This window comes from Delphinus delphis, chromosome 1 (assembly GCF_949987515.2).
Source record: "Delphinus delphis chromosome 1, mDelDel1.2, whole genome shotgun sequence".
In the NCBI taxonomy this organism is placed as follows: domain Eukaryota; kingdom Metazoa; phylum Chordata; class Mammalia; order Artiodactyla; family Delphinidae; genus Delphinus; species Delphinus delphis.
Genome location: NC_082683.1, coordinates 22,651,553 through 22,676,958, shown reverse-complemented (window position 1 = coordinate 22,676,958; position 25,406 = coordinate 22,651,553). Strand labels below are relative to the sequence as shown.

The window sequence follows — 25,406 nt, the reverse complement described above, 5'->3', positions numbered from 1 at the left end:
TTCAGTGCAAGAGCTCTGCATCTTGAAATCCAGTAGAACGCACACAACCCAACAGTGAACAGGTATAGTGCAGGGTAGAGGCCCAGGACAGTGACCGTGTGCAGTGCACAGACGCAACGCCGGCTACTTGAAAAGGTAATGCCTGCAAAAACCCACGCCAGTCCCGAGCCCAACAGAATGGCCTCAAGCTGCAGTGTAGCTACCGACTCCTCGGGCAGTGAGCAGTGGGGGCCAGAGGAACACTGCAGTGAGGCCACTTGAAGCAAAGATGCTGCTCAACTGGGGCTGCCAACAGAAACCTGGGGAAGGACACCAGCTGACACCTCAGTGGCCGTACAGGGTGAGATAACCTAGAGGGCGGCGTTACAGCGGCAGTGGTACAGTATGACGGGCTGGGCCAGGAGATGCGCATCTCCAGTGCAGTGCAGTGAAGCAGTGGGACAGAAGTGCTGTGCCGGGCAAAGGGGCACTGTGTTTGTACAGCGCGACGGTGGACTGCAGACAGGCTGTGCCCGGCCATGCCCGATGCAGTGCAGATGCCCACTACAACAATGCAGTGCAGTACAGAGAGGCCGTGTGACGCAGATGCAGTGTCGTGGTAGCACGGCGTCTGTTGGCGCAGTGCAGTGGTGCGTTGCCAGGGACTATGCACAGTCCCAGGAGGGTCCACAAGCCCAACACAACCTCATCATCCAGTAGAGTCACACAGCACAGAAGAGCCGCAAACACACAAATGGCAGCACAACTGCAGAACAGAGGCACAGCACAACGGGACAATGCGGGTGGAGCATACAGACACGCCGGAGAGTCCACACAGCCAATGCAATGCAGAATCTCACACAGCGCAGCCATGCAGCATAGGGCTGAGATGCAGTGCAGTGGCCCAGTCCTGAGGTGATGGGTCCAGGACTCCCCAGAGAGCTCACACCCAGAGCAGGCCGGGGCTTTGATGCAGAGCAGTTCTTAGTGTGAGGTGAAGACGTGGCACACTTCTCCCTATGATGCACTGGAGAGCAGGGGAGCCGGGACCCCCAGAAACCCTTGTGCCTACAGCTCTGCCTGGCTGGGCTGGCTACCCCATGGGCTGGGGGTGAGGCCTCATCTGCCCTGGGGGCTTCCCCCCACCTGACCTCCCACTCCCAGCATCTTCCACCCCAGGGACTCTCCAAGGGCACAGGATGAAGCCACTGCCACCCGTGGGGCAGACAGCCAGAACTGAGCACATTGTCCAGGTATTTCTATCTGAGCAGGGCCCCAGCACGCAGGCAGGGGAACAAAGAATTCAGATTCTGCTGAAAAGCTTTTGGACAATTAAAGCACATCCCCTGGCCCCCAGCCCAGGGACAGGCAGTGTGGGGCAGGACGAGAGAGAGACGCAGAGGGAGACCTATTGGATTAGGCCCTGGCACAGGGTGGGCGGGAAGTGGACTGAACGGAGGGGAGGGGGTGAGAGGCGAGCCAGACCCAATGACCTGGACGGTCACTCCAGCACTCCCAGCCACCGTCACCCCTCCCAGGCCTCGGGTTCATCAGAGCCAAGAGCAAACTTTTCTGAGCACACAGGGTGCTGCACACACACACACCCTCAATAATAGTTTAGCACATACAGTGCTTACTACAGGCCAGAACCTGCTCTAAACGATACACGTATGTATATAAAATATATCCTCATAGCAACCCCATGCAGTGGGTTCGTTCCATGATTATCCCCATCTCACAGATGAGAACACTAAAGGCCCAGAGAGGTCAAGTCACTTGCCCAAGGGTTACATGGCTAGCAGTGGTAGAGTGAGGATTCGAACCCAGATGGTGTGGCTCCCAAGTCCATGCTCTTCACCACCACACTCTAGGTACGAACACACAGGCACACACGCACAACCACACGGGTGTACACGTACACACATGCAGACACACACATAGACACATCCTGAGCAATGTATTTCCCAGTCTCTCAGCTGAGACCCACCTGTCCTGTCCAGATAGGTTTCTGATACCTCCCAGTTGTCACCTCTTATCCCCTGTCAGCTGTCCCATATCCCCCTTCTATCCATCCCTCACCTGTCCCCCAACTCTCAGTTGTTCCCCCAACACCACCTGTCCCCTCATTCCCAGCTGTTCCCACCCCCCAGATATATCTTTATTGCAAGTAATCTCCCATCCCCCCCGTTGTCCCCCACCCCCAAGTTGTCACTCCACCCCAGCTGTGATCCTGCTCATCAAATATCTCCAACACCCCTTCCCAACTTCCTTATCCCAATCCTTCATCCTCTCCACCTATACTCAGCTCCCAAACCTCAGGGACCCCTCTAAGCCCCCCTTTTCTTCATCCCTTCAGATTCACCACCAGGTCCTGGGGTCTGCACCCTGGGACTCCGCTCAAGACCTCCTGAGTCATCCAGTAACAGCTGCCTTCTGGGTTGTCAACCCCAGGGGTCCTCCCCAGCCATTCTTCAGGCAAGGGCAGCCCCACCCAGGGCCAGCCAAGGGGGGACACCGGCCCCCAACCATGACTGCCCTCTGGAGCCCCAGCTCCACTCCCACTCCGAGCCTTCCCTGTGTACCCAGGGGTCCACATCGATGCAAACACTGAGTAGGCACATGCCATGTACAAGGCCCTGGGGAGGGAAGATGACAATGACCCAGCCCAGCCCTTCCTCCCAGCCTAGTGGGGAAGGAGACGGAAAACACTGCAGCCCACTGACACACGTGCGTGGTGGGAGAAACCTGGCCAGCCGTGTCGGCTGGCGTCTGGGAAGGCTTTCCTGGGGAAGTGACATCAGAGCTGGACTTCTGAAGGCTGAGCGAGTAGCCAGGCCTCCAGGAAGCAAGACGGGTGGGAGTGGTGCTCTCGGCAGAAGGCACAGCACGTGCAAAGGCAGAGAGGCGTGAAAGGGCCCGGCAGGTTCTGGGACCAACATTGGCCTGGTGAGCCTGGATCATAAGGTGGACGTGGGGAGTGGGGTCGGGGAGGAGAGGCATAAACATGAAGCTGTCATGGAAAGCAGAGGCGGGGTCATACGGGGCCTCATCTGCCACGTTAGGCTTTGGTCCCAGCGTGCTGGAGAGTCTGCAGCTTAGCACAAGGGAGTGGCAGGATCCTATGCCTGCCTGTGAGGTCATTCAGATCCCAGGGTGGGAGAAGCACTAATGGCAGAATGGAGACCAAGGAGGGGGCTGCTGCAATCGTCCAGGCAAGAAATGATGCGGCTGGAGAGAAGGGGACATGGATTCAGCAAAACCTTCTTCAGTGGCCACTGAGCGACAGGCCATCCACTCCTTGAGGTGTCCGGGCCTCACTAAAGATGCTGTAGGCCTTGCACCTCTAGACCAGCACTGTCTATAGAATTTTTTGCTGTGATGGAAATGCTCTCTACCTTCACAGACTGACCAATTCCACAGCTACTAGCAACAGGCGACTCTCGAGGACTTGAAATCTGGCTGGTGAGACTGAGGGACCGAATGTTTATTTTAATGAACTGTAGCTACCATACTGAAGAGAGCAGGTAGAGAACATTTCCATCATTTTAGAAAGTTCTATTGGATAACACAGCTCCAGAATGACGAACCATAGAGAAGCAGAACCACTGGGGTCTCCTCCAGTGGCAGCACCCTCTGGCAGCTGTAGGGAGGTGAGAAGGCAAGCCCCAGGGAAGACAGTGTCACAGGCTGAGCTGGTACAGCCCCAGTCCCTGGTCCATAGCTGCGCACGGTCACCGGGACACTCCCCACCCAAACATGCATATCCCTTTCCAGGAGACGCAGACACCTAAATATACAAATAGACACACAGACCACAGGGCACCCCACAGCCAAACTCACAAACACCTGGGTACTCCAATGCATGCGCACCCCCATACATAGATACCCCATACCCGGACACTTGGGTACCCACACCCAGACACCCAGGCAGCCTGGGCAGCCCCACAGCTGGACACAACACGGCTACACTCCCACATACCCATTAACCTGAGGACTCCCAGACACCTGGATACACCCACCTCCAGATCCAGAGACACTGGGATATCCTTATGTTGACACACCCAGTTCCTCCCACATCCTGGCACTGGGACACCCACACCCAGAACCTGAGACACCACCCACCCAAATAGCTCCACCCCCAAACTCCTGGAATCTGACACTTGGATACCCAGACACCCCAGCATCAGGCTCCCCAGGCTCAGACCAGCTTGTTGCCTCCTTACTCCAAGTTCAGATCCTGCCACACAGGGTAACCAGATGGCTAGACTCCCTGAGAAGCCACACATGTGTCCTGTGCCCCAGGCTGCAATCATACCATCAGAACCACACACACACACACACACACACACACACACACACACACACACTCTGACTGCCCAGATGTCACAATCACACCTGCACACACCTCAGCCTCCTCCCTGAACCCCACCTGCAGGGGTCAACACAGGGGGCAGCTCTCCTCCCTTCCCAGGCTCACAGGCAGCCAGGACAGAGGCTGAGACAGAGGACAGAGTCTGCCCTCCTGCTGCAGGGCCCTCCCCTCCTCCCCAAACGCTCAGACTGACAGTTGGGACTCGATGCCTCTCACCAACTGCCGAACCTCCAGCACAAAGAGCTCAGACCAGGGGCCGGACAGGTCCTGCCAGCTGCTGGGGGGCAAGGGCAGTGGGGGTGGGGCTCGGAGGACGGTGGCTAGGGGGAGGGGCTGGCAGGCAGAGAGTTGACCTCTCCAACTCACAGCTCCCAGACAACACTCTCTGCATGGCCTTTTCACACACACCATCCCCCAGCAGAATTTTCCAGATTCCTGGAGGGAAACCTATTATCTGTAATCTCTACTTTCAGTGGAGTCAGTGCGCCCCCATCTGGCATCTCCGGCTCAGAACCTGACCCACGGGACATCACTCATTCTTTCATGCTGGGTGTATTTACTCAGCAGGAGTGGGCCAGGCCTTGTACCTGGCACTAAAGATTCAGAAGGAAACTAAATACCCAGTCCCTGTCCCCACAGAGCTCATGTAAGGGAGAAAGGACAAATAAACTGTAATTACAATAATTACGGTGTTATGGAAAACCCTAATCAACCCCCACCCTCCCTTTTTAGGCTAGAAGGGGGAGTAACCAAGGAAGGCTTCCGAGAGGAGGTGATGTCTAACCTAAAATCCTAAGGAGGAGCAGGAGATCACCCAGTGAAGAGGTGGAGTTAGAGAGTTCTGGGGAGAAAATATAGCTTGTGCAAAGGCCCAGAGAGGAGGTGGCAGGAGTGGACATTTAGTGGGTATTAGTAAGTGGGTTAGACTGGCCACAGCATAGGATGCAAGGCAAGTAGTGCAAAGCTGATGGGACTGGACAGGCAGGCAAGGGTTAGAGCAGGCAAGAGGACATAGCGGTAGGGACTTAACCCAGGAGGTAATGGGGAGCCTTCAAAGGGTTTCAAACCAAGGTTTCAAACATGTGTTTTAGGAAGATCCCTTATACTATGGAGGGAGGGGTGGAGGAAGAGGCTGGAGCCTTCCTGCCTGTGAAAGATGGATGAGGATGGAGAGAAGGGGACAGATGAGAGAGATCCTGAGATGGCATAAAGGTAGGATGCATCAGGATGTAGGGAGAGCAGCTTGGAGGAGGGAGGGGGTTAAAAGACGAAGGAGGGCACAAGGTACCCCAGCAACTCTAACTAACCCAGCCCTGCATGAAAAGCCACCACCCACCCCATTCTAGCTTAGCTGATGAAGGCATGGAAGGATGGCAGCATGCCTGGAGCAAGCAGGGTGTCCCCCTGGATCTTCCCTGACACCAGAGCTAGGACGGAGGCCATCCAGGAGCTCAGCACCCACCCCCCACTCTGGCCACTCACACATCTTCCTGCTGTGTCCCTCCCCCACCCCCAGGGAGAAGGGCCAGCTGCCCAGACAAGCCTTTATTGCCCAACCTGAAACCACTGGGCAGCCTCTCCCTCATTCCTGCTGTCCACAACTCCAGCAACCAAAAGGACAAAATGAGCTAGAACGCAGCAGAATAAATTACTGCCAGATTTGCATGGCTCAGAGACATCACCACCCACCCTTTGGGGGGAGGGAGACTCAGGAGGCCTTCAGGGAGCTGGGCTGACTCTAATCAACGTGGGGACAAGGGGAGATCACACCCCTTCTACTAAGGGCTTCTGAATTAAGCTCAACAGTAATAGCTACAGGTGCCAGGAACTGTAGAAGTGAAGTGACTTGCCCAAGGTCACAGGGACAGCATGTGGCAGAGACAGACTTGCACCCAGGTCCCTCTGGCTTCAAATCACAGTCTCTGGCTCTGTAGCAGTCCTCAAAACCATCTTTTGTTCCCTGGCACTCACAAACAGAGCTTTAGTTTACAATCTACCAAGTACCATACACCTTCATTATGAAGCCCATGGGGCAGATGAGGAAACGGTGGCCCCAAGAATGGAAGTAACCCACTCAAGATCTCACTCCCAAACCTCAGTCCTTGACAGTCTCCCCTACTGGCAGGAGCTAGGGCACCTGAGGGTTCTTGGAATCAAGATGATGGTGGCAGGGATGGGGGAGCATGTACCCTTGGTTTGATCTCAGGGTGGGGGAGGGGGACAAAGTTGCTGCAGGACAGGGGGAGGGATTGGGGGAGGATAAGGAGGGAGGCCGCCTTAGGCGTCCTCTCGGGCACCAAGCGGTCAAAGCTAAAGCTGTGCGCGATGGCCTGGGACCGCTGGGCCCGGCAGAGCTCAGAGCCAGTGGCCGGGGCGGCTGCAGGTGCCCAGGGAGCTCCGCCCGAGGGGCCGGAGGGAGCAGCGGGGCAGCGAACGCGATCGGGAGGGGCCAGTTCTCGGAGACCGGCGGCCTGAAGGAGTCTCTGGGGCCGACGTGCTTCTGCCCGTGTCTTGGCTCGGGTACCCGTCTGGGGCGTCTCCCCGTTACTCAGCGCCCCAGGTACCAGGCTGAAGCCGCCCAACTGGAGGGGCTAGGGGTGCCGAGGCCACCACCGGTAAGAGACCGGCCACCCCCGCCCCAGGGGAGGCATCGGGCGCAACTCAGCAGAAGAGGGCCGCAGTCTGGGATCCCAGGCCTCAGGGTAGGATGGGGGGTTGGGAAGGGGGTGGACAGACACACCAACACACACACAGACTACACACGGTCCACAGCACACACGGGTACACAGACACAGCTTTAGATACACACATTCAGAAACGCTATCACACGTACAATTACACACACACACACACACACAACACAGCCCAAAAGACTCCAGACTCCAAAACACACCCAGAGACAGCGCGGTCATACAGCACACAGAAGCCCGGAGACACACGCTCACACACGTACACTCACTCACGGCCGTCCCGGCCGGCGGGGAGGCCGCACAAAGTTGCGGAGTCGACTGAGGGGGTGTCCCGGGAGACCCCTGCGTTCGCGGCGCCCCCAGCGCGCTACGGGAGGGGGCGCCGTCCGGCCGCCCAGAGCCAGGCCCGGCCTGCCCGGACTCACCCCCGCCCAGCTGCCCTGGAGCAGCCACGGCCCGGCCCCCGCAGGAGCGCCCGGGCGCCCGGCCTTACCCTCCCGCCGGCCTCGGCGCGCCCCGCGGCCCCCCGCGTCCGCCACCCCCCCCCGCGCCGGGCCCTCCCCAGTCCCGGGCCGGGCGCCCCGCAGCCCCGGCGCCGCCTCGGATCTGCCGCCAGCCAGCGCCGCGCCGAACTTGCGAAACAACAAACAGCCCGAAATGTCGGAGTCGGCGGCCGCCGGGCCCCCATCCCTCCCTGGCGAGCCTCAGGCCCGGCCCGACCCGGGAGGGGAGGGGAGGAGAAGGGAGGGGGCGCCGCCACGACAACTTGTTCCGGGCCCGCGCGCCCCACACGCACACCCGAGGGACACACACACACACACACACACACCCTGTCACCGCCCCCTCGGGCGGCCCCGGGCCCCGTGCACACACTCAGCCACGGCCCAGGCGCGCACCACACTCGCAACATTCCCGGACACGCAGCCAGCACGCACGAACACACTCACATCCGTTCCAGACACGCTCCTACACACGCATTCCCGGCACATTTGGCATTCACTCGGACCCGCGCAGCCCCCCGGCGGCGCACACCACCAACCCCAGACACTCCCACACGTACACATTGCGCACACGGCGCACGGACACACACGTTCCGGACCCGTTCCCACGCCTTCACACACGTACACGGATCTCACAAGCACACACACCGCACACGCGTTCCCTGCTCCACACGCGGGCAGAATCCACAGAGCACTCTTCGCCACACGCAGAACACAAACACACGAGCCATTCTCGGACACACAGCAAGCAACACTCCGGGCTAGGGCACACAAAATGCCCACAAATGCAGCACATTAACAGACACAACTCCTGCCACACAACCAAACTCAAATGTACAAACAACAGGCACACAGTCCTACTTGGCCCCACACACACTACACAGTGGCAGAGACACAAGACACTCAGCGCACACCCCATGCCTCCTCGATGCACACAACATTCACCTCAACATACTCGTGGACACACAACACACACAGCACCTCTTCTTGCACATAACTCAGGACACACACCATTCGCAGGCACACAACACCCTGAGCACACGATCGCACATCCCACACTCAGACACACAGGGAGCAGGCTCGCAACGTCCGGTCACCCAACACTCCCACTTTCTTTCGAGCTACGCCACGGGCGCCGGGGACTCCGCGGGGCAAGCTGGGTCCGACCGACTCGCGCTTACCTGCCGGAGTCTCGGTCTCGGGCGCGCAAAGCTGGAAGGTGAGCGCCAGGACGAGAGCCTGGGCGCGGGCCATGGTGCGCCGCAGCCTGCTCCGGGGGCCCGGCGCGGGGGGCGCAGCCGCCGGAGCCCGAGCCGGGCCCGAGGAGAGCCAGAGCCGGAGCGAAGCGGCGCGGCGCGGAGCGGGACTGGCGCCGAGTCCAGAGCGGGAGCCCAAGCAAGCGGGGCGCTGACGTCAGGCTCGGCCGCGCGTTCCTCGGTCTCGAGGCGTCCCCTGCTGGCAGCCGCGCGCGCCGCTGCCCGGTTCGGTGGCCCGCGGCCCTGGTGCGCCCCTCCCCCACTCCCGGACCCCCTGGAGATCCCGGGCTGGGCCCGGACGCCCACCAGCCTCTGCACCCACCGGGCACCGACATTCTTAGGTGAGCAGGTCCACGCCTCTGCTCACTGCCCGCGCCTAGCTCCCACACAGCTCTCCAGGACAGAGACCAGGGACACCCGGCCTCTCAGTCCCATCCAACGCTTGAATCCCCTCTACCTAGATCCCGTCAAATGCGCATCCATACATACCTCCAAGGACAGGGAGCTCATCACCTACCAAAAGCGGTGGTGGGGTCTTTGGGAAAGCTAGCTTTAAACGTCGTTCATAGTATTGCTTTACCATCCTTTTAAAGTTCATGAGATCCGTAGTGATGTCCCCCTTTCATTTCTGATATTAGTAATTTGTGTCCTCTCTCTTTTCTTCGTCTGGCTAGAGGCTTATCGATGTATTGATCTTTTCAAAGAACCAGCTTCTGGTTTGGCTGATTTTTCTCTATTGATTTTCCATTTCACTGATTTCAGCTCTAATTTTTGTTGTTTTCCTGCTTCCTTGGCATTCAATTTGCTCTTCCTTTTCTAGTTTCCTAAGGCAGAAGCTAGTTTAGACGATCAATTGCAGATCTTTCTTCTTTTCTCATATATGCATTCAGTGCTATAAATTTCCCTCTGTGCACTGCTTTCCCCACATCCCACAAATTTTGATAAGTCGTGTTTTCATTTTCATTCAGTTTTCATTTAGTTTGAAATTTTAAAATTCCTCTTGAGATTTCTCCTTTGACCCATGTGTTATTTAGAAGTGTGTTAATCTCCAAGTATTTGGGGATTTTTCAACTTTCTTTCTGTTATTGAATTCTAGTTAATTCCACTATGGTCTGAGGGCAATCACTGTATGATTCTTTTCTTTTAAATTTGTTAAGGTGTGTTTTATGGCCCAGTAGGTGGTCTATCTTGGTGAAAACTCCATGTGATCTTGGGAACAATGTGTATTCTGCTGTTGTTGGATGAAGTAGTCTTTAGATGACCTCTATATTTAGTTGATTGATGGTGTTGTGGAGTTCAACTATGTCCTTTCTGATTTTCTGCCTGCTGGATATGTTCATTTCTTTTTATTTAGTTATTTACTTATTTATTTCTGGCTGCGTTGGGCTTCGTTGCTGTTCATGGGCTTCTCTAGTTGTGGCGAGTGGGGGCTACTCTTCGTTGCGGTGCACGGGCTTTGCCTTGCGGTGGCTTCTCTTGTTGCGGAGCATGGGATCTAGGCATGCAGGCTTCAGTAGCTGTGGCATGTGGGCTTCAGTAGTTGTGGCATGAGAGCTTCAGTAGTTGTGGCTCATGGGCTGTAGAGCGCAGGCTCAGTAGTTGTGGCGCATGGGCTTAGTTGCTCCACAGCACGTGGGATCCTCCCAAACCAGGGCTCAAACCCATGTCCCCTGCATCAGCAGGTGGATTCTCAACCACTGCGCCACCAGGGAAATCCTATGTTCATTTCTGACAGAGAGATGTTGAAGTCTCCATCTGTAATAGTGGATTCAGCTATTTCTCCTTGCAATGCTGGCTTTTAAAAAGTTCTTCCTCTTTATGCCATGAAATCTGCCCCCCTCACTGACTCTCATTGATTCTAGTCTATCCCCTGGATACACAGCTTAAGTCCATTTGGGCATCTGCCCAGTATAAGCTCTTGTACAATGACCACAAACTAGTTGTCCATTAGTACATAAGACCAGGCACCTTCTATGTGCTTCACCCACATAGACTCATTTAATCCCCACCACTATTATTCTCATTACACAGTTGAGAAAATTAAGGTACAGAGAAAGAAAGTGACTTTTCCAAGGTTATGCATAGTACGCAGCAGCACCAAGATTTGAATCAAGGCCATCTGGCTTGAATTGAATAGAAGCTGAGACCTGTCTTCCATATGGAACAAATCAACGAACACTGGATACTGATTCATCTGTTCAACACTTACTCTAAGCCGAAGTGGAGACATAAAACAGACAAAAATCCCTACCCTCACGGAGCTTATATTCCAATGGAAAGACAAGAACAATAAACAACCAAAAAAAGCTAATTCTCTGGTATGTGAGACAGTAATATACTAGAGAAATGGGGGAGAGAAACAGTAAGGGGGAAGGGAATTCTTGTAGTTTTAAACAGAGCACCTACTGTATGACATATTCGTTATGTGTCTGCACCTCTACAACATGAGCCCCCTAAGGGCAAGGACTCTCTCTTATATCCCACTGCTTGGTATCTGGCATGTAGTCAGCACTCAATAAATATTGAATGGATGATTAGATAAATGAATGAATGTAGACATGGTTCTTGCCTTCATGAAGCCTACATTTTAGGGGGAGAGACCAATAGCAAACTTGCAGAGAAGAGACAGAAAGGATCATCCAGAAAAGGAAACTCAAGGAGAAACATCTGATGAAAAAAAGAAACAACCAAGGATGCTGCTGTTTCCAGAGGACTCTTGCAGGAGCCTCATGGCAGGAGTTTACCATTGGTCCTATTTGGGGGGATGTGGAAACTGAGGCTCAGAAAGCATAAGGCACTTCCCCAAGGTCACACAGCTAGTAAATGGTGGGCTCAGAGCTCAGACCTAGATCAGACTGATTCCACAGCCCTCTGCTCTTTGTGCAGGGGAAGACTATGGGCAGAGACTGTGATGGAGGGAGAAAAGGAACACAAGTAACAGATGGACAGATGAAAAGAGAACATTCTGCTCCACTTGAAAAAGACCACAAGCTTCTATAATCCTTGAGAGAAGAAGGAAGGGAAACAGAAAGTCTTGGCCTGGAGCCACTGGCCCAAATCTAGGGAAAAGGAGATGGCACCATAGACAGGGCCAGGCCATGAGGAAATTCAATCACTTTCAACTCATGGAATATTCATGACGCCTACCCTGTGCCAGGCCCCATATTGGGTGCTGGTGTCATGGAGATGTGCTAAACATGGCCCCACTCTTGCCTGGAGGGGGAAATGGCACATAAATAAATAAGAGACTATGTCCTAAAGGTCATAACACCAGTCCAAAGAAAACACAAAGGCAGCAGGGGTTAACTCAGGCTGAGGGAGTGGAAAACAACATCAAAGAAGGGATATCTGAACCTGGAGTTCCCTAGACAGGCACGGCAGGGAAGAGCATTTCAGGCAGAAGGAGCAGACTGAATAAAGGCACAAGACATGGAAGTACTGGGAAAGGTGGGTGTCAGGTATGGTTGCATCATAGTCTCTACATGGCCCAATAGCAGGAGATAAAGACAGTATGGAAGTTGGGGTACAAAGGGTCTTAAATGCAAGGCCAGGACAATTGGGCCTGGACCTTTCACTCAGTGGTTCTCAAACTGTGCCCCTGCAGAAACCCTGGTGTTCCTCAAGCCCAGCTGAGGCATCCTACTGTTGAATTAAAACCACAGCCATATTTTTCTAATTTGCAAGAAGGTAGATTAATTACAACGAGTAGAAAAGTTTTTGTTGTCATTTTAAGGTGTTTTTCCTCCATATATTTTTCTGAAGAATTTAGAATGTGTTAGTAGTGTGAGAGAATGTTAGAATTAGCATAGAATCATAGTTTTATTTACAAGTTTAATATATCAACAGTTCACAGTGTTCTACAAAGAACTGTAGTTTATGGTTCTCCCTGAGTATTGAGGAATCATGGAAGGACTTTAAGCAAGGGAAAGACAAAATCTGGTCTTTCTGTTAGGAAAAAAAAAAAGTCATTCTGGAAGCCTGAGAAAGAAGGAAGTGGGGAGGGAAAAATAAGGGAGAGAATCTCAGGAAGAAGGTTGTTGACACAGTTCGACCCGAGAGCTCATGTCCTGGGCCTATCAGGATGGACAGGGGACTAAGTCCAGCCCCCAAAGAGGAAGACCTGCTGGGTAATTCTCCACGCTTCCTGGCTAAGATGCCCAGGAAATTCAGAGGAAACGATTTAGTATAGAAGATAATGTTAACAGCTCAATGTCACCTAGGGAGTCTTCCAACAGAAGTAGAACTGTGGGTCACTGTGAAAACAGAAGATAGGCAAGACTGGGTATTTGTGTGTGTGTGTGTGTGTGTGTGTGTGTGTGTGTGTGTGTGTGTGTGTGTATTGTGGGACCAAGTCTTTCTCCCACCATGGAACACCAACTTTCTCTAATAATAAAAATAAGTACAAACACTTTTTAAGCATGTACTATGAGCCAGTCTAGATGTTTTACATATGATGTTTCTCATTTAATCTTTACAATAACCCCCAGGAACATTTATCAAATGCTTTCATGTGCCAAACATTGAGCTAAATGCTTCAAGTGAATAATATCTCACAACAGCCTTGAATCAGATACTATTATTTCCTTCCTTTTACAGGTAAGGAAGTGGAAACACAGAGAGGCCAGGTGACTTGTCCAAGATCAAATGGACTTGTCCAAGTCCAGTGGCAGAGCCAGGACTCAAAGCCAAGTTGGCTAGAATGCAGCACGTGCACTCTTCATCATGACATTTTCTTTTCTTCCTCAGAGGAAAGGCTGTAAGTTGGCAAGTTTGGGGTCAATAAAATCCAATGAAAGGAATTCTTCCTTGTCCTTTGAAGTCCTGATTCAGTGTTCCTCAAGTTTGTTCCCCAGGCCACCTCCATCAGAATATTCTCGAGAGCTTCTAAGAAATGTAGATTCCTGGACCCTTCCCCAAGATTCTAACTCAGTAGATCTGAGATGAGACCTCAGGTGAGTTTCATGCCTATTGAAGATTTTGAGTCACGGGACCGGCTCCAACAGCACTCCCTCCAAGGGTGCCCACCCCCACCCCAATCCCAAAACACCTCTCTCCTTCAGACTCCAGCAGTGCCCTCTGTCATGTCCTAATATTCAACTGGGGTGTTAGTTACGCTCATGTCTTCCTTCCACTAATAATATGATGTAGCATCTTTCTCGGGCTACACCCTTTTACCCATTGTCCCATTCAATCCTACTGCACCCTGAGCATTCTGAGAGGGGGCTCTCCTTCTTATGATTCCTCCCTTGTAATCTGAGCACACTTGGCATTCTACAATGTGCTATCCGGTCCACGACAACATTATTCTGTTGTTCTATCCAATCCTTACAACAATCTTGAAAGAAGTGTATTAGCCCCAATGAGAAAACTGACTCAGTTTCAGTCACTTGCCCGAGATGGCCAAGGTAAGAAGTGGAGGGTCTAGGATGTGAACCTAAGTCTTCTAACTCCAAATCCAGTACTCTTGCCTCTATATCAGCTTACATCCATCTCCTCTACTTGGTGTAGGGAAGTAAGCTTTGCCACCCTATGCTAGCAGAAGACAGCGGGGATTAAATGAGATAATGCCTTAAAGGGCCTGGCAGAGTGAACGCTCAGATGGTGGGGAGGAGGAGAAACTGAGACCAGAGAAGGTGAAATGTCTTCCCCCCCAAGTCAAACACCAATCGCAGACCACAGACACAGCCTTAGGCCAGTATCAGACGCTCCTTGTTAGGAGTTCAACTCTGGCAGGCTCAGAATCTCCGAGACTCCCTTAAGTCCCTTCACCGACCAGGCCTCGCTCCCCAGTCAGTCTCACCAAGCGCCACCGCGCGGACCGCGGAGGAAGGAGACGAACTTCTAAAAGGAGCAAAGGGCGTGGTCACGCGACGGGGCGGGGCGCAGGCGCGAGGTCGCTGGAAGATGACGTATCTCACAGCGTCCGGCTCTGAGTTAACCGGAGGGAGCATGTGGGTCTGCGGGGCGCGAACCCCGGCTCAGCTGCGGCGGCGGCTGTTCCCCGCGTTCCGCCGCCGGCGACCTGCTGCCGCCGCCTTCTCCGCATCTGCCGAGCCCTCCCGGGTCCGGGCGCTGGTCTATGGGCACCACGGGGACCCAGCCAAGGTCGTCGAGTAAGACACCGCGCCGAAATGGGGCAAGGGAGCTCGGGTTCCTGGAGGGTTTTAAGATGGGCTGTGGAAAATGGGGACTGGAAAGGGAGGGACAAGTCCCGAGGAGGAAGGCAGCGAATAGGACCGAAACTGTAGCCCAGGGCGTGTGTGGTAGCTCAGAAAGTCGTTGCTTGGAAGTTGAAAACCCGAGAGGCACAGTTATAATTGTAGTAATGGCTGACGTTCACTGATCCTGTACTGTGTGTCGGGCAATCCCTGTGTAAATGGATGCTCTCATTTAATCGTCACAACAACCTTTTGGAGGAGGTACTTGATTTAGCCCCGTTTTGCAAATGAGAAAATGGAAGCATGGGAAGTAAAATCACTTGTCCAAGGTCACACAAGCCAGTAAGTGGCAGAGTCGGAATTTTGAACCCAGGTCTGTTTGACTGGCCTACGTGAGTTCCTACGCTCTATTATATTATGGAAGGAATTTTCAGAATACTTTTTCGTCCATTTGGATCTTCACATCTCAGAAAGTAGGTCAGAGATCATTGTTTCCATTTTACAGAAGGCAGGGGACTTGTCCAAAGTGATATAGCTAATAAAGATTGGAACAGAGACAGGGATCCATGGCTTCTGAGTCCTGTCTCGTGTGATTTCCTCTCCACTGCGCATGTGCCTTTAGTTGAAAAGGGATCCTGTTTTGGAGCCATACAGACCTAAGGTCAAATACAGGCTCAGCCTCTTAGTAGCTGTTTGATCTTGGACAAGTCACTCAGCCCTTGTTACTTTTATGATTATGTCCTAAAATTCTGTTGGATCTTAACCCATGATTTTCACATGTGACTCATAAAAACAGTATGTGAATTTTCAACGATTATAAATCTGCACATAAGCGATTATAGTCATTCAAAAGAGCTAGTAGGGGGCTTCCCTGGTGGCGCAGTGGTTGAGAGTCCGCCTGCCGATGCAGGGGACACGGGTTCGTGCCCCAGTCCGGGAAGATCCCACATGCCGCGGAGCGGCTGGGCCCGTGAGCCATGGCCGCTGAGCCTGCGCGTCCGGAGCCTGTGCTCCGCAACGGGAGAGGCCACAACAGTGAGAGGCCTGCGTTCCGCAAAAAAAAAAAAAAAAACAAAAAACAAAAGAGCTAGTAGGGTCACTAGTGGCGCTAGGGCAAAAGTATGGGTCTGGAGTCAGAAGACCTGGGGTCAAATCCTTGCCTCCCTGTCCTGGCTGTGTGTGTTTGGCAAGTTACTGAGATTCTCTAAGCCTCGGTTTCATCACATTTAAAAATGGAGACAATGTAGTCATAGCTCATAGTGCTAATCAGCTGCAATAAAAGGAATGCTCTTCACCAGAAAACACCTGCATACTCTCTTGCAGTCCCTTATTTCCAACTCTTCGATTCCCAGCAAATGGTTTGATTGTTTTCCAAAGGTCAGGCCAACAAGGAGTTATTTTCATGATTAAAATACAGGCTAGAGGGCTTCCCTGGTGGCGCAGTGGTTAAGAATCCGCCTGCCAATGCAGGGGACACGGGTCTGAGCCCTGGTCCGGGAAGATCCCATATGCCAAGGAGCAACTAAGCCCATGCGCCACAACTACTGAGCCTGCGCTCTAGAGCCTGTGCACCACAACTACTGAGCCCACGTGCCACAACTACTGAAGTCCGTGCTTTACAACAAGAGAAGCCACCACAATGAGGAGCCCGCACACAGCAAAGAAGACCCAACACAGCCATAAATAAATAAATTTATTTAAAAAAAAAATACAGGCTAGAGTGCTGGCTTCAGCAGCACATATACTAAAATTGGAACGATACAGAGATTAGCATGGTCCCTGTGCAAGGATGACATGCAAATTTGTGAAGTGTTTCATATTTTTACTTAAAAAAAAAAAGATACAAGCTAGGTGTTTTGACAGCCAAAGGGGTTAAGCCTCAGATAATTTCACAGTCATGCACTCAGCCTAGCCACATCCACCATTAGAGCAATTGAAAAGAATGTTGAGAAGACACGTCAGTCAATAAACCCCAATTTGTATGTTGATCATAGGTAATAAATCACCATGTTGGGAAGACACCTCCCTGAGGATTGCTGTAATGAGTTGGTAAAGTTCTGATGAACACTTTTTCCAAGAGTGCACCCCAAACAGGAACGATGTAGTGCCTCTCTCACAGGCTTGTCATTTATGCGTCTGGTGCAGGACCTGCCACAAAATAGGAGCTGCAAAAACGTTTGTTGAATCTGAATCTAATTTCCGTAATAAGTGCACCTTTTATTGAGTTCTGTGGTGATGAGGAAGGCGTCTCCAATGTGCAGGGACCCTGAGAAAAGGCCTGGGGAGGTTAGGCAGCTGAGTGCAGCTGCCTCCTGATTGATTCCCTCCCCTTGGAGAGTCAGGGAAGCTAGAACAGACCGGTCTGGTTGCAGATGCCACTTAGGGAAGAAAGACAGCTTGTCTCCTTGTGTGGGACCCTGATAATTTCCGGGAAGTTCAAGACATGATACTTCCACGAAGCATTGTATTCAAGCTTGGCCTCACATCTCAGTCACCTGTGGCACTTATGGAAACTATGTATTCCCAGGTGCCACTCCCGAGGTACGTAGCAGGTCTAGAACAGCCCTAAGCATCTGAGTTTTTAAAGCTCTCCAAGTGACTCTGATGCCTAGGCCAGGGTTGAAAACCATTGCCCTGTGGATACGGATTGTCAGGCGCGCAGTAATTCTCTCCGCCCCTGAAGGGCAGCTTTCCCTCCTGACCCAGATTCAGGTGACCTGACTTGATCGTGTGTGGACTGAGGCCAGAGGCTGGGATTCTCTTCTTTGTAGTCATGTCTTAGGTGGTTTAGGGTAACCACGCTGTCACAGAAAGAATCAGGTGTCCTTTAAACATCCTGGTGACTGGATGTGTCAGGTTACACCAGGTGGGGTCATGGTGTCTGAGCGGAGTCCGAGCAGAGTATTCCCCGACCTGCTGTGGTTTGCGATACTTGCACTGTGGGCGGAGCTCTGGGAACAGCAGGGAGGGAAGGAGAAAGAGTCTGCTCAGATCTGAGAGGTTGCAGAACTCCTCAGAATGCGGCCTCCAGGGACCTCCTGTTCTTGTGTCAACATTCTGAATGTCCCTCTCTTCATTCCTCTTGGCCCCAAACATTCCAGCTGTTCTCTACTAAGGCCTTTTCCTTTGGTCTCTTAGAGTTTCTTTCTTTTATGCCCAAAATGAATCCCTTAAATAAGCACTTGGGCCTTTTTCATGTAAAGAATTGAACTGCTGACCTAAATGAAGCAAGACTGCAGGAGAAAATTACAAAGATGGGAGAATTACAAACATTCCAGAACTTTCAGAGGTCCCCATGACCATCAGCCCTCATGCAGAGTTCTGGATTCTCTATGACGTAATTCCAAGAAACTCCAATGTCCTCTTTCCTTTTGTTCCTGGAAGTCCCATTTTAGAACTTGATGTTCTCTGGATCTTATAGTAAAAACAGCTCTCATTTATTGTGTACATACCATGAGGCAGGCATTGGGCTAAGTTCTCCACGTATATTATGGATTTTAAGAATCACAGTAGGGGCTTCCTGGTAGCGCAGTGGTTAAGAATCTGCCTGCCAATGCAGAGGACATGGGTTCAAGCCCTGATCCGGGAAGATCCCACATGTCACAGAGCAACTAAGCCCGTGTGCCACAACTACTGAGCCTGTGAGCCACAACTACTGAAGCCCATGCACCTAGAGCCTGTGCTCCGCAACAAGAGAAGCCCGCGCACCACAACGAAGGGTAGCCCCCACTCACCGCAACTAGAGAAAGCCCACTCACAGCAACGAAGACCCAACGCAGCCAAAAATAAATAAATAGAATAAATAAATTTATTTTTTAAAATTAAATGTTAAAAATAAATAAATAAAAATCACAGTAACCCAGTTTGCTCATTGCTAGCACCATTTTACAGATAAGAGAACCGAGGCTCAAGACACTTGAAAGTCACTCGCCCAGGATCATACAACTAGGATGTCCCTTCTTTACTAAAGGTCCATGATATAGACATAGGCCAGAAGAAACAATGACAGTCATTGCGAATGTTTTTTGAGCATGAGATGGAGTATAATACTGGGAAGAAGATAGGTCAGAAGAGAAGGCGAAATTCTAGGTCATTCAGGTGACCCCAAGTCTCTGCTCTTTATAGGACGCACAGCCCCCTCCCCACCCCCAGGGAAGATGGTAGGAATGCTATCCTCTGTCTCGTCCCCTTTTCAGGATCCTGACACTTTCATAAAACAGCATCCTAGTCATCATGGCTTTCTCACCTGCCTGCTGCTAGCACAGAATGAAATGAAGCTGTGAAACCTCTGGACAAATACCCTTTCTGTCTTAGCCAGATGGAATTTGGGGGAGCATGTGGTGGGGACCCAGGTTGTATAGGTGGTGAGTTCTCACTGTAGGGCACTGTTTACTCTCAGGGGATTTCTTCTTTTTTACAGTTGATGTCAGTGTTTAAAACCAAAACTCTGTGCAAATGACTTGGTTTTTAAACCAGAATTACAGTACTTTGAAAAAAAATTTAGCATTCTGTTTTGGCACCCTAAGAACTGGGATTTGTTTGCTTGTTTGTCTCCTGGAGCTATTTTCTGTGGTCATGAATGGAGGAGAGGACAGAACTCATTGTGCACCTACCATGTGAACCAGCATTTATTCTTCGAGGGCCTACTGAGCGCTAGGTGCTGAAGGCGCAGAGATTGATAATCTGTGGGCTTTTCCCTCAAGGAGCTCACATTCTAGTCCAGGAGATGATCCAGGGGGTAAGTGCTAGGATATCTATGTTCAGAGTCTGTGGACACCCAGAAGATGAGCACCCGACCCTACCCCCTCGGGGTGGTCAGAATGCTTTCTCTGAAGACATGAAATCTAAGTTGAGTCCCCCCAGAAGATCAGGTGAGCCATATACAAGGAGGGAAAGTAGAAGAACCTGCATGGGCAGAAGCCCAGAGGGAAGAGAAAATGTGGTGTGTCTGACTAAGGAATATTTGTTGGGCGCCCTCATATGTGATCTTTGAGGGAGGAATCTGTGGAAACAGGCTCAGAAGGGACGAGCCTGAAGTCGCAGGAGTCAGACTCAAGCTGGATTTCACATCCTGTGACACCGTTACATTACCTTCCCTCTTGACTTAACATGACGCGGCCGGGTTTGGGGCCCAGCCCTTCTACCCTCTTTTCCTCATTCTTTCCTCTGAGGGTGAAACTTGGCAGCACACCTCTGAGGGATTGCACCGTAGACCAGGGCTTTCCAACGTGCAGAGTGTCTGGGAGGAAGTTCTTATCATCCGGCCCTCTCCTAGCAGCTCCTGCAAGCACACTGGTGTGATTCCAGGTCTTTCCCACCCTGGATGGCGTGGGAAGGGTCTTCATTTTAGAGAAGGAAAAGCAAAGATAACATGAGGCTAATCTGTGGCTCAAGGGGTGTCATTGGGGACCACCTGCAAGAGCACTGGCCTGGCTTGTAGTCCCACTCATTGTTAGATTGAGGACATCACTCCAGTCTCCATTCTTTTCAGTTTTTTGTTGTTGTTGTTGTTGTTGTTGTTTTGTTTTGTTTGGGGGGGTTATTGAAGTATAGTTGATTTACAATGTTGTGTTAGTTTCTGGTATACAGCAAAGTGATTCGGTTATATATATATATTCTTTTTCATATTCTTTTTCATTATAGATTATTACAGGATACTGAATATAGTTCCCTGTGCTATTCCATTCTTTTCATTTGTTTTTTGATAAAAGAAAGGGGTTGACCAAGGTCAGCAGCGGGAAACATGGGAATGCGTGCCATCCCCCCGCCCTGTCTTCTGTGCCAGTGACAAATCTTCACAGCTCCCTTTTCTATGTACCTCAGAACCTACACACCTCTTTGCCTCATTCTCCCCAAACAACACTCTTTCCTGCCAAGACAAGATGAGGCCTCAGCACCCTTCTCAACGTTATCCTGCAGCCGTGGAAATGGTTCTGAGGCTTGAGTCCTCTGATCCAACAATCGTCCAGCTCCGGCAAGTCTGTGAAGCTGAAGCAGGTGTTGGACTGCCTGCTCGCCAGTGTTTGCTCCAGGGAGCAACGATGTGACTTGAAATAAGTGGTCCTGGGCACAAGATTTCACCAAGGGCCCCCTTTGCCATTGGTTAGTTACACAATCAGAGGCCCAGCAGGCAGGGGCTGCATGGTCATCGTCCTACCCATCAAAGAGAAAAGCAGCTGCAGGCGGGGCCTCTGCCCCCTGCTGTGGCCCAGTCATGCTCTCTGAGGCAGCAAGGAGAGTTAGGCCTCAGCAGACTAAGCAGCAGACTCTCTGCAGCTCCCTTCACGCAAGTTTCCTGATGTTAGCAGTTGTAGAATATCATGGTGCTCGCAACCTTCCTGGTAATCTTAGCTGAGGGAAGTAGGAGATTGAGAGGGTAGGGAGAGGGTTTCTTTGCCAACCCTGGGTAGAAACTTGCAGAAGTTGCCATCTGTCTCTGATTCCCTTGCATTCAAAGCGATTGTGCTACAGAACAAAAAGTCCTGAATGGTGGGAAGGCAAGATGACTTGGAGACAGAGAACCCGGAAGAGGCGCAGGGAGGAAATCGGGAGTGTCCGCACACCACGAAGAAACACAGAACCCGTGAGCTTTGCCCGGGAGAGGCAGAGAGCCCAGGACTCCATGAGAAGCCCCCCAGCTGTGGCCACCAGCATCCCCTGCTTCCTCCACAGTTGCCCGGTTGTGCCCTACTTATTAACGATTAATCAAATGCCCAGCACTTCACTAAATCACAGAAGGAGGCTTGTTTGTGACCACGGGGACTGCAGACAGACCCGGGAGAGCCACGTAAGACATCAGCTACCTTCCCCCAGTGCTCTGTGATGGAACGCACATTCTTGGCTCTCTGTAATGAGCAGAGGAGAAAGTCTCCGTGGCCCATGACAACTCTTCCTGCGCAAAATGACGAGGGACCACTTTGAGGTGATTGAGTGGAAGATGCAAGATAAGTACAAATGGTTGCTAATTAAATGCGGAAGGCAGGAAAGATACCTTAGCAGAGCTGGCTGATGCCCGCCTTACACGGCCAGCATAACTGAGCCAGGCCCCAGAGTACTGGCCTCTTTTTCCCCCCTCTCAAAAGGCTCTTTCTTCTGCCTGCTTTTGTCTCCCTTGTAGTTCATATGGCATCACAGGTGTACAGCCTTTGCCTCAAAGGAGCCATTGTGACCTTATCCAGTGTGGGATCTGTCGAATGAAGGCAGAGGCATCCCTCCGAGTCGCGTGGCGCCACTACTCACAGGGGAAGGGACTGAACAGTCTTGGGAAAGTGTCTTGAGATCCAGCCAGGCTGTGTTTGGGTGCCTCCTTTGCACTCCATAACACAGCCACCAGTTCCTTTGGTGAGTTTAAAGCAAAAAAAAACAAGGAAGAAATTGCTATCATTACACCCGAGGTCCAACTCTGGAATTCAGACTCGGCCCGGTTTTCCTTCCTGTCTCGGCAGAATGGTATCCTTGACGACGCTGTTAGAACTGTCTGCAGGAACAGCAGTGTCTAGTATTGATGGCATTCCGTGGGGCAGGCTGGGGCTGGTCTTCCTGGTGAGACGCAGCTGGACCAACACACCTCCCCCTGCGCAAGCAGCCTGTGTCAGGCCTGTCCCCGCCCTCACCCACCTCTGTCTGCAGCTTCAACTTTCCGTCTCCTGCCCCACTCCCCTTCCCTCCCACTTCTGTGAATTTCAACTGGTGCAGAGCAGCTAGGCTCCCAGAAGACAAAGAAGAGAACTGGGAGCAGGCTGCAGCCCAGTGCAGCACTTTTCAAACTGCTGTCTGGGGTACTCAGTGTGCTGTGAGGGTAGTGTTCTCAGCTGAGTTAACTCTGGAAACTCTGGGTTACACAAAGCCACGTGGGTTTCTTTACTGGAGGACTTCTCAGAGCCTTTATGACTCTAATGTGCAGTTTGAATCTTATAAAGGGAGTTTAGTAGGCAGCGTTTCCCAAAAGTATTGGACCCCAGGGAATACCTATTAATATCTCCCAGGACAGAGATTCCACACACACAGTGTAGGGGATGCCGGCTTAGTGTTCGACAGTCTGAGCTTTGGAGTCAAGCTTAAGATCAAGTCTTGCCACTTACTAACAGCTTAACCTTGGGCAAGTTACTTAACTTCTCTGAGCTTCAGTTCCCATCTGAAAATTGGGGTGACAACACCCTCCAGACAACTTGAGGACTCAACAGCATCTTGTATATGAACACTAAGCACAGTGTCTGGAGCTTTAATTGTCCAGCCAGATCACCCAGAATAAGTTTATCTACTATCCTAGACTGTACCTACACGCAGCTGACTCACCTCTGTGTGTCCAGTGCAGAGCACCCTCTGCTCCATTCCGTACTGCCGGCCACCTGCTTCAGGCTCCAGATGTAACACCTTCCTCCCCACTCCAAGCCACTCTTCTTTCCTCCTATCTCAACATCCAGTTGCCCAAGCCTGGGAGCCATCAAAGACTCCCCAGCCACCCCCATGGAGTCAGTCACCAAGGGAAATCAATGCCACTTTTTATTTAAGAGATTCCAGGTTATCAGATCCTTCTCTCCATTCCCACAACTCCAACCTCGACTGCACCTGTGCCTGGCCTACCATCAGGTCAGATTCTTTACCATTCCCTCTGGCAGGAAATCCTTCGTTTCTCTCAGTCCACCCCATAAGCTCCTGTTTATCCTTCAAGCTTCAGCTAAGATAGCACACCTTCCGAAGTCCCTTTGGTAACCCTTTGCTATCCCTCTGGCTGGTCACACACTCAGTTGGCTTTAGCACTACAAGCGCCCTCCCAGCGTTTCCACATGTGAGTCCCCACGCCATCAATCTCCTGGGCAGGAGATACTATTTTTTTCAATCTTTAAAGCCCTTGGCACAGTCCCTGGCGCTTAGTAGGACTGTTGATAAATATTTGTTTAATTAAATTTACTTGAATTTTCCAAAAAGTTGCCATCTTCCTTTGAGTGATTCATTGATTTTTTTCAGAGGTATAGCCAGCTGTTTCAAAGGTTTCCTTGGATAGTCCCACCTCTGACAACAGCTAACATTTCTTCAGCATCTACTGTGTATCAGGTACTCTAGCAAGTGCTTTATGTCCATTAACTCACCTAATCCATGAGCTGACTTCTAGTGTTCTCCCATTCCACAGATGAGTACTGTGAGGTTCAGCTAGCTGGTCAATGACTGAGGTAGGATTCACACCCAGGACTACCTGTTTCACTCCAAATCCATGTTCTACCCTTCTTCTATGAACTGAGAGCTACCTGTATTCTTATCCTGACCACAGTCATCTAGATTTTTAAGAATTACAAACGTACTGCAAATTTGATCTGCACTCTCCTGTGAGGAAAAGAGGCATGGGTTTTTGCTTAGATTGAACTCCCTTAAGGATAATCTCCGTTTTTATTTGTACCCATCTTTCAGCGGTATTTTCCTAAACAGCCCAGGACCAGGGAGAGCAAGTACCAGCCTCAGTAGCTAAGTCCTTGGGGTGTGAGCCCCTCCCGTGACTCCCTGACTGTCGCTTTTGCACCACATTTTCTCACTAAAGAGGAAAACGGGACAATTTCTTTAAGAAGCATTCTCCAGCACTGTTGTGGTCCCAGATGCTGTGCTGAACACTGAGTTAAGACTAAAAGTTCTCTGCCCTCCGTGAGCTTACAGCCTAGTAGGGAGACAACACACATTCTGACTTTAAAACTCAGTGATAAGTAAAAAGTGCCCTGAACTGAGTCTGAAAGACCTGGATTCAAATCTGAAGTCATATCTGCACTCCAAAATCCAGAAAGCTCTGAAAACTAGCAGTTTTGTTTTTTCATAACTCATTTGGAGGCAAAACCTAATCTGGAGTGAAGTTTTTATATGGTCACTGTTCAACCCACTTAGTGTGAATATTCCTACTTTTTGCTTCAGGAACAATGTGTCTGATGGGAGTGCTGCCTATCCCCCAGGGAGAGGTGCAGCTAACACACGGGCCTGAACTCTGGAGGACATCCGGCCCCAGGAGTTGGAAAAGGAATGTGAATTTATGCTTTGTGATCAGTTGAAGAAAATGTATGAAAAGACTTCATAAACTAGATGGTCTTAAATGGCATAGTCACCCCCATCTGTGTAATGGGAGCACTGAGGGTGGAGCAAGTGATTTTTCTCAGGGCCAAGAAGAGGGTCAAAAGATGCTTTAGGGGACAAAAAAACAAACAACCCAATCCAAAAATGGGCAGAAGACCTAAACAGACATTTCTCCAAAGAAGATATACAGACTGCCAACAAACACATGAAAGAATGCTCAACATCATTAATCATTAGAGAAATGCAAATCAAAACTACAATGAGATATCATCTCACACCAGTCAGAATGGCCATCATCAAAAAATCTAGAAACAATAAATGCTGGAGAGGGTGTGGAGAAAAGGGAACACTCTTGCACTGCTGGTGGGAATGTGAATTGGTTCAGCCACTATGGAGAACAG

At 51.2% G+C, this 25,406-nt stretch overlaps 2 protein-coding genes and 1 non-coding gene across 7 annotated transcripts in view; 2 read left to right on the top strand and 1 right to left on the bottom strand.

The window, feature by feature from the left end:
• The window catches only part of PTPRU (protein tyrosine phosphatase receptor type U), an 84,076-nt gene extending 75,166 nt beyond the window's left edge, over nucleotides 1-8,910 (bottom strand). For all 5 annotated transcript variants that reach the window (XM_060017680.1, XM_060017698.1, XM_060017689.1 and 2 more), the window contains exon 1: nucleotides 8,723-8,910. In XM_060017680.1, coding sequence (XP_059873663.1) covers nucleotides 8,723-8,795 — 73 coding nt within the window. In that variant the 5' untranslated portion in view covers nucleotides 8,796-8,910. The remainder of the gene's footprint in view (nucleotides 1-8,722) is intronic.
• Nucleotides 8,911-14,701: 5,791 nt separating this feature from the next.
• The window catches only part of MECR (mitochondrial trans-2-enoyl-CoA reductase), a 36,473-nt gene continuing 25,768 nt past the window's right edge, over nucleotides 14,702-25,406 (top strand). The window contains exon 1 of the mRNA XM_060017668.1: nucleotides 14,702-14,910. Coding sequence (XP_059873651.1) covers nucleotides 14,702-14,910 — 209 coding nt within the window. The remainder of the gene's footprint in view (nucleotides 14,911-25,406) is intronic.
• On the top strand, nucleotides 16,676-16,779 carry LOC132416095 (U6 spliceosomal RNA). The gene has a single exon (XR_009517465.1). It is a non-coding gene; the product is annotated as a U6 spliceosomal RNA (small nuclear RNA).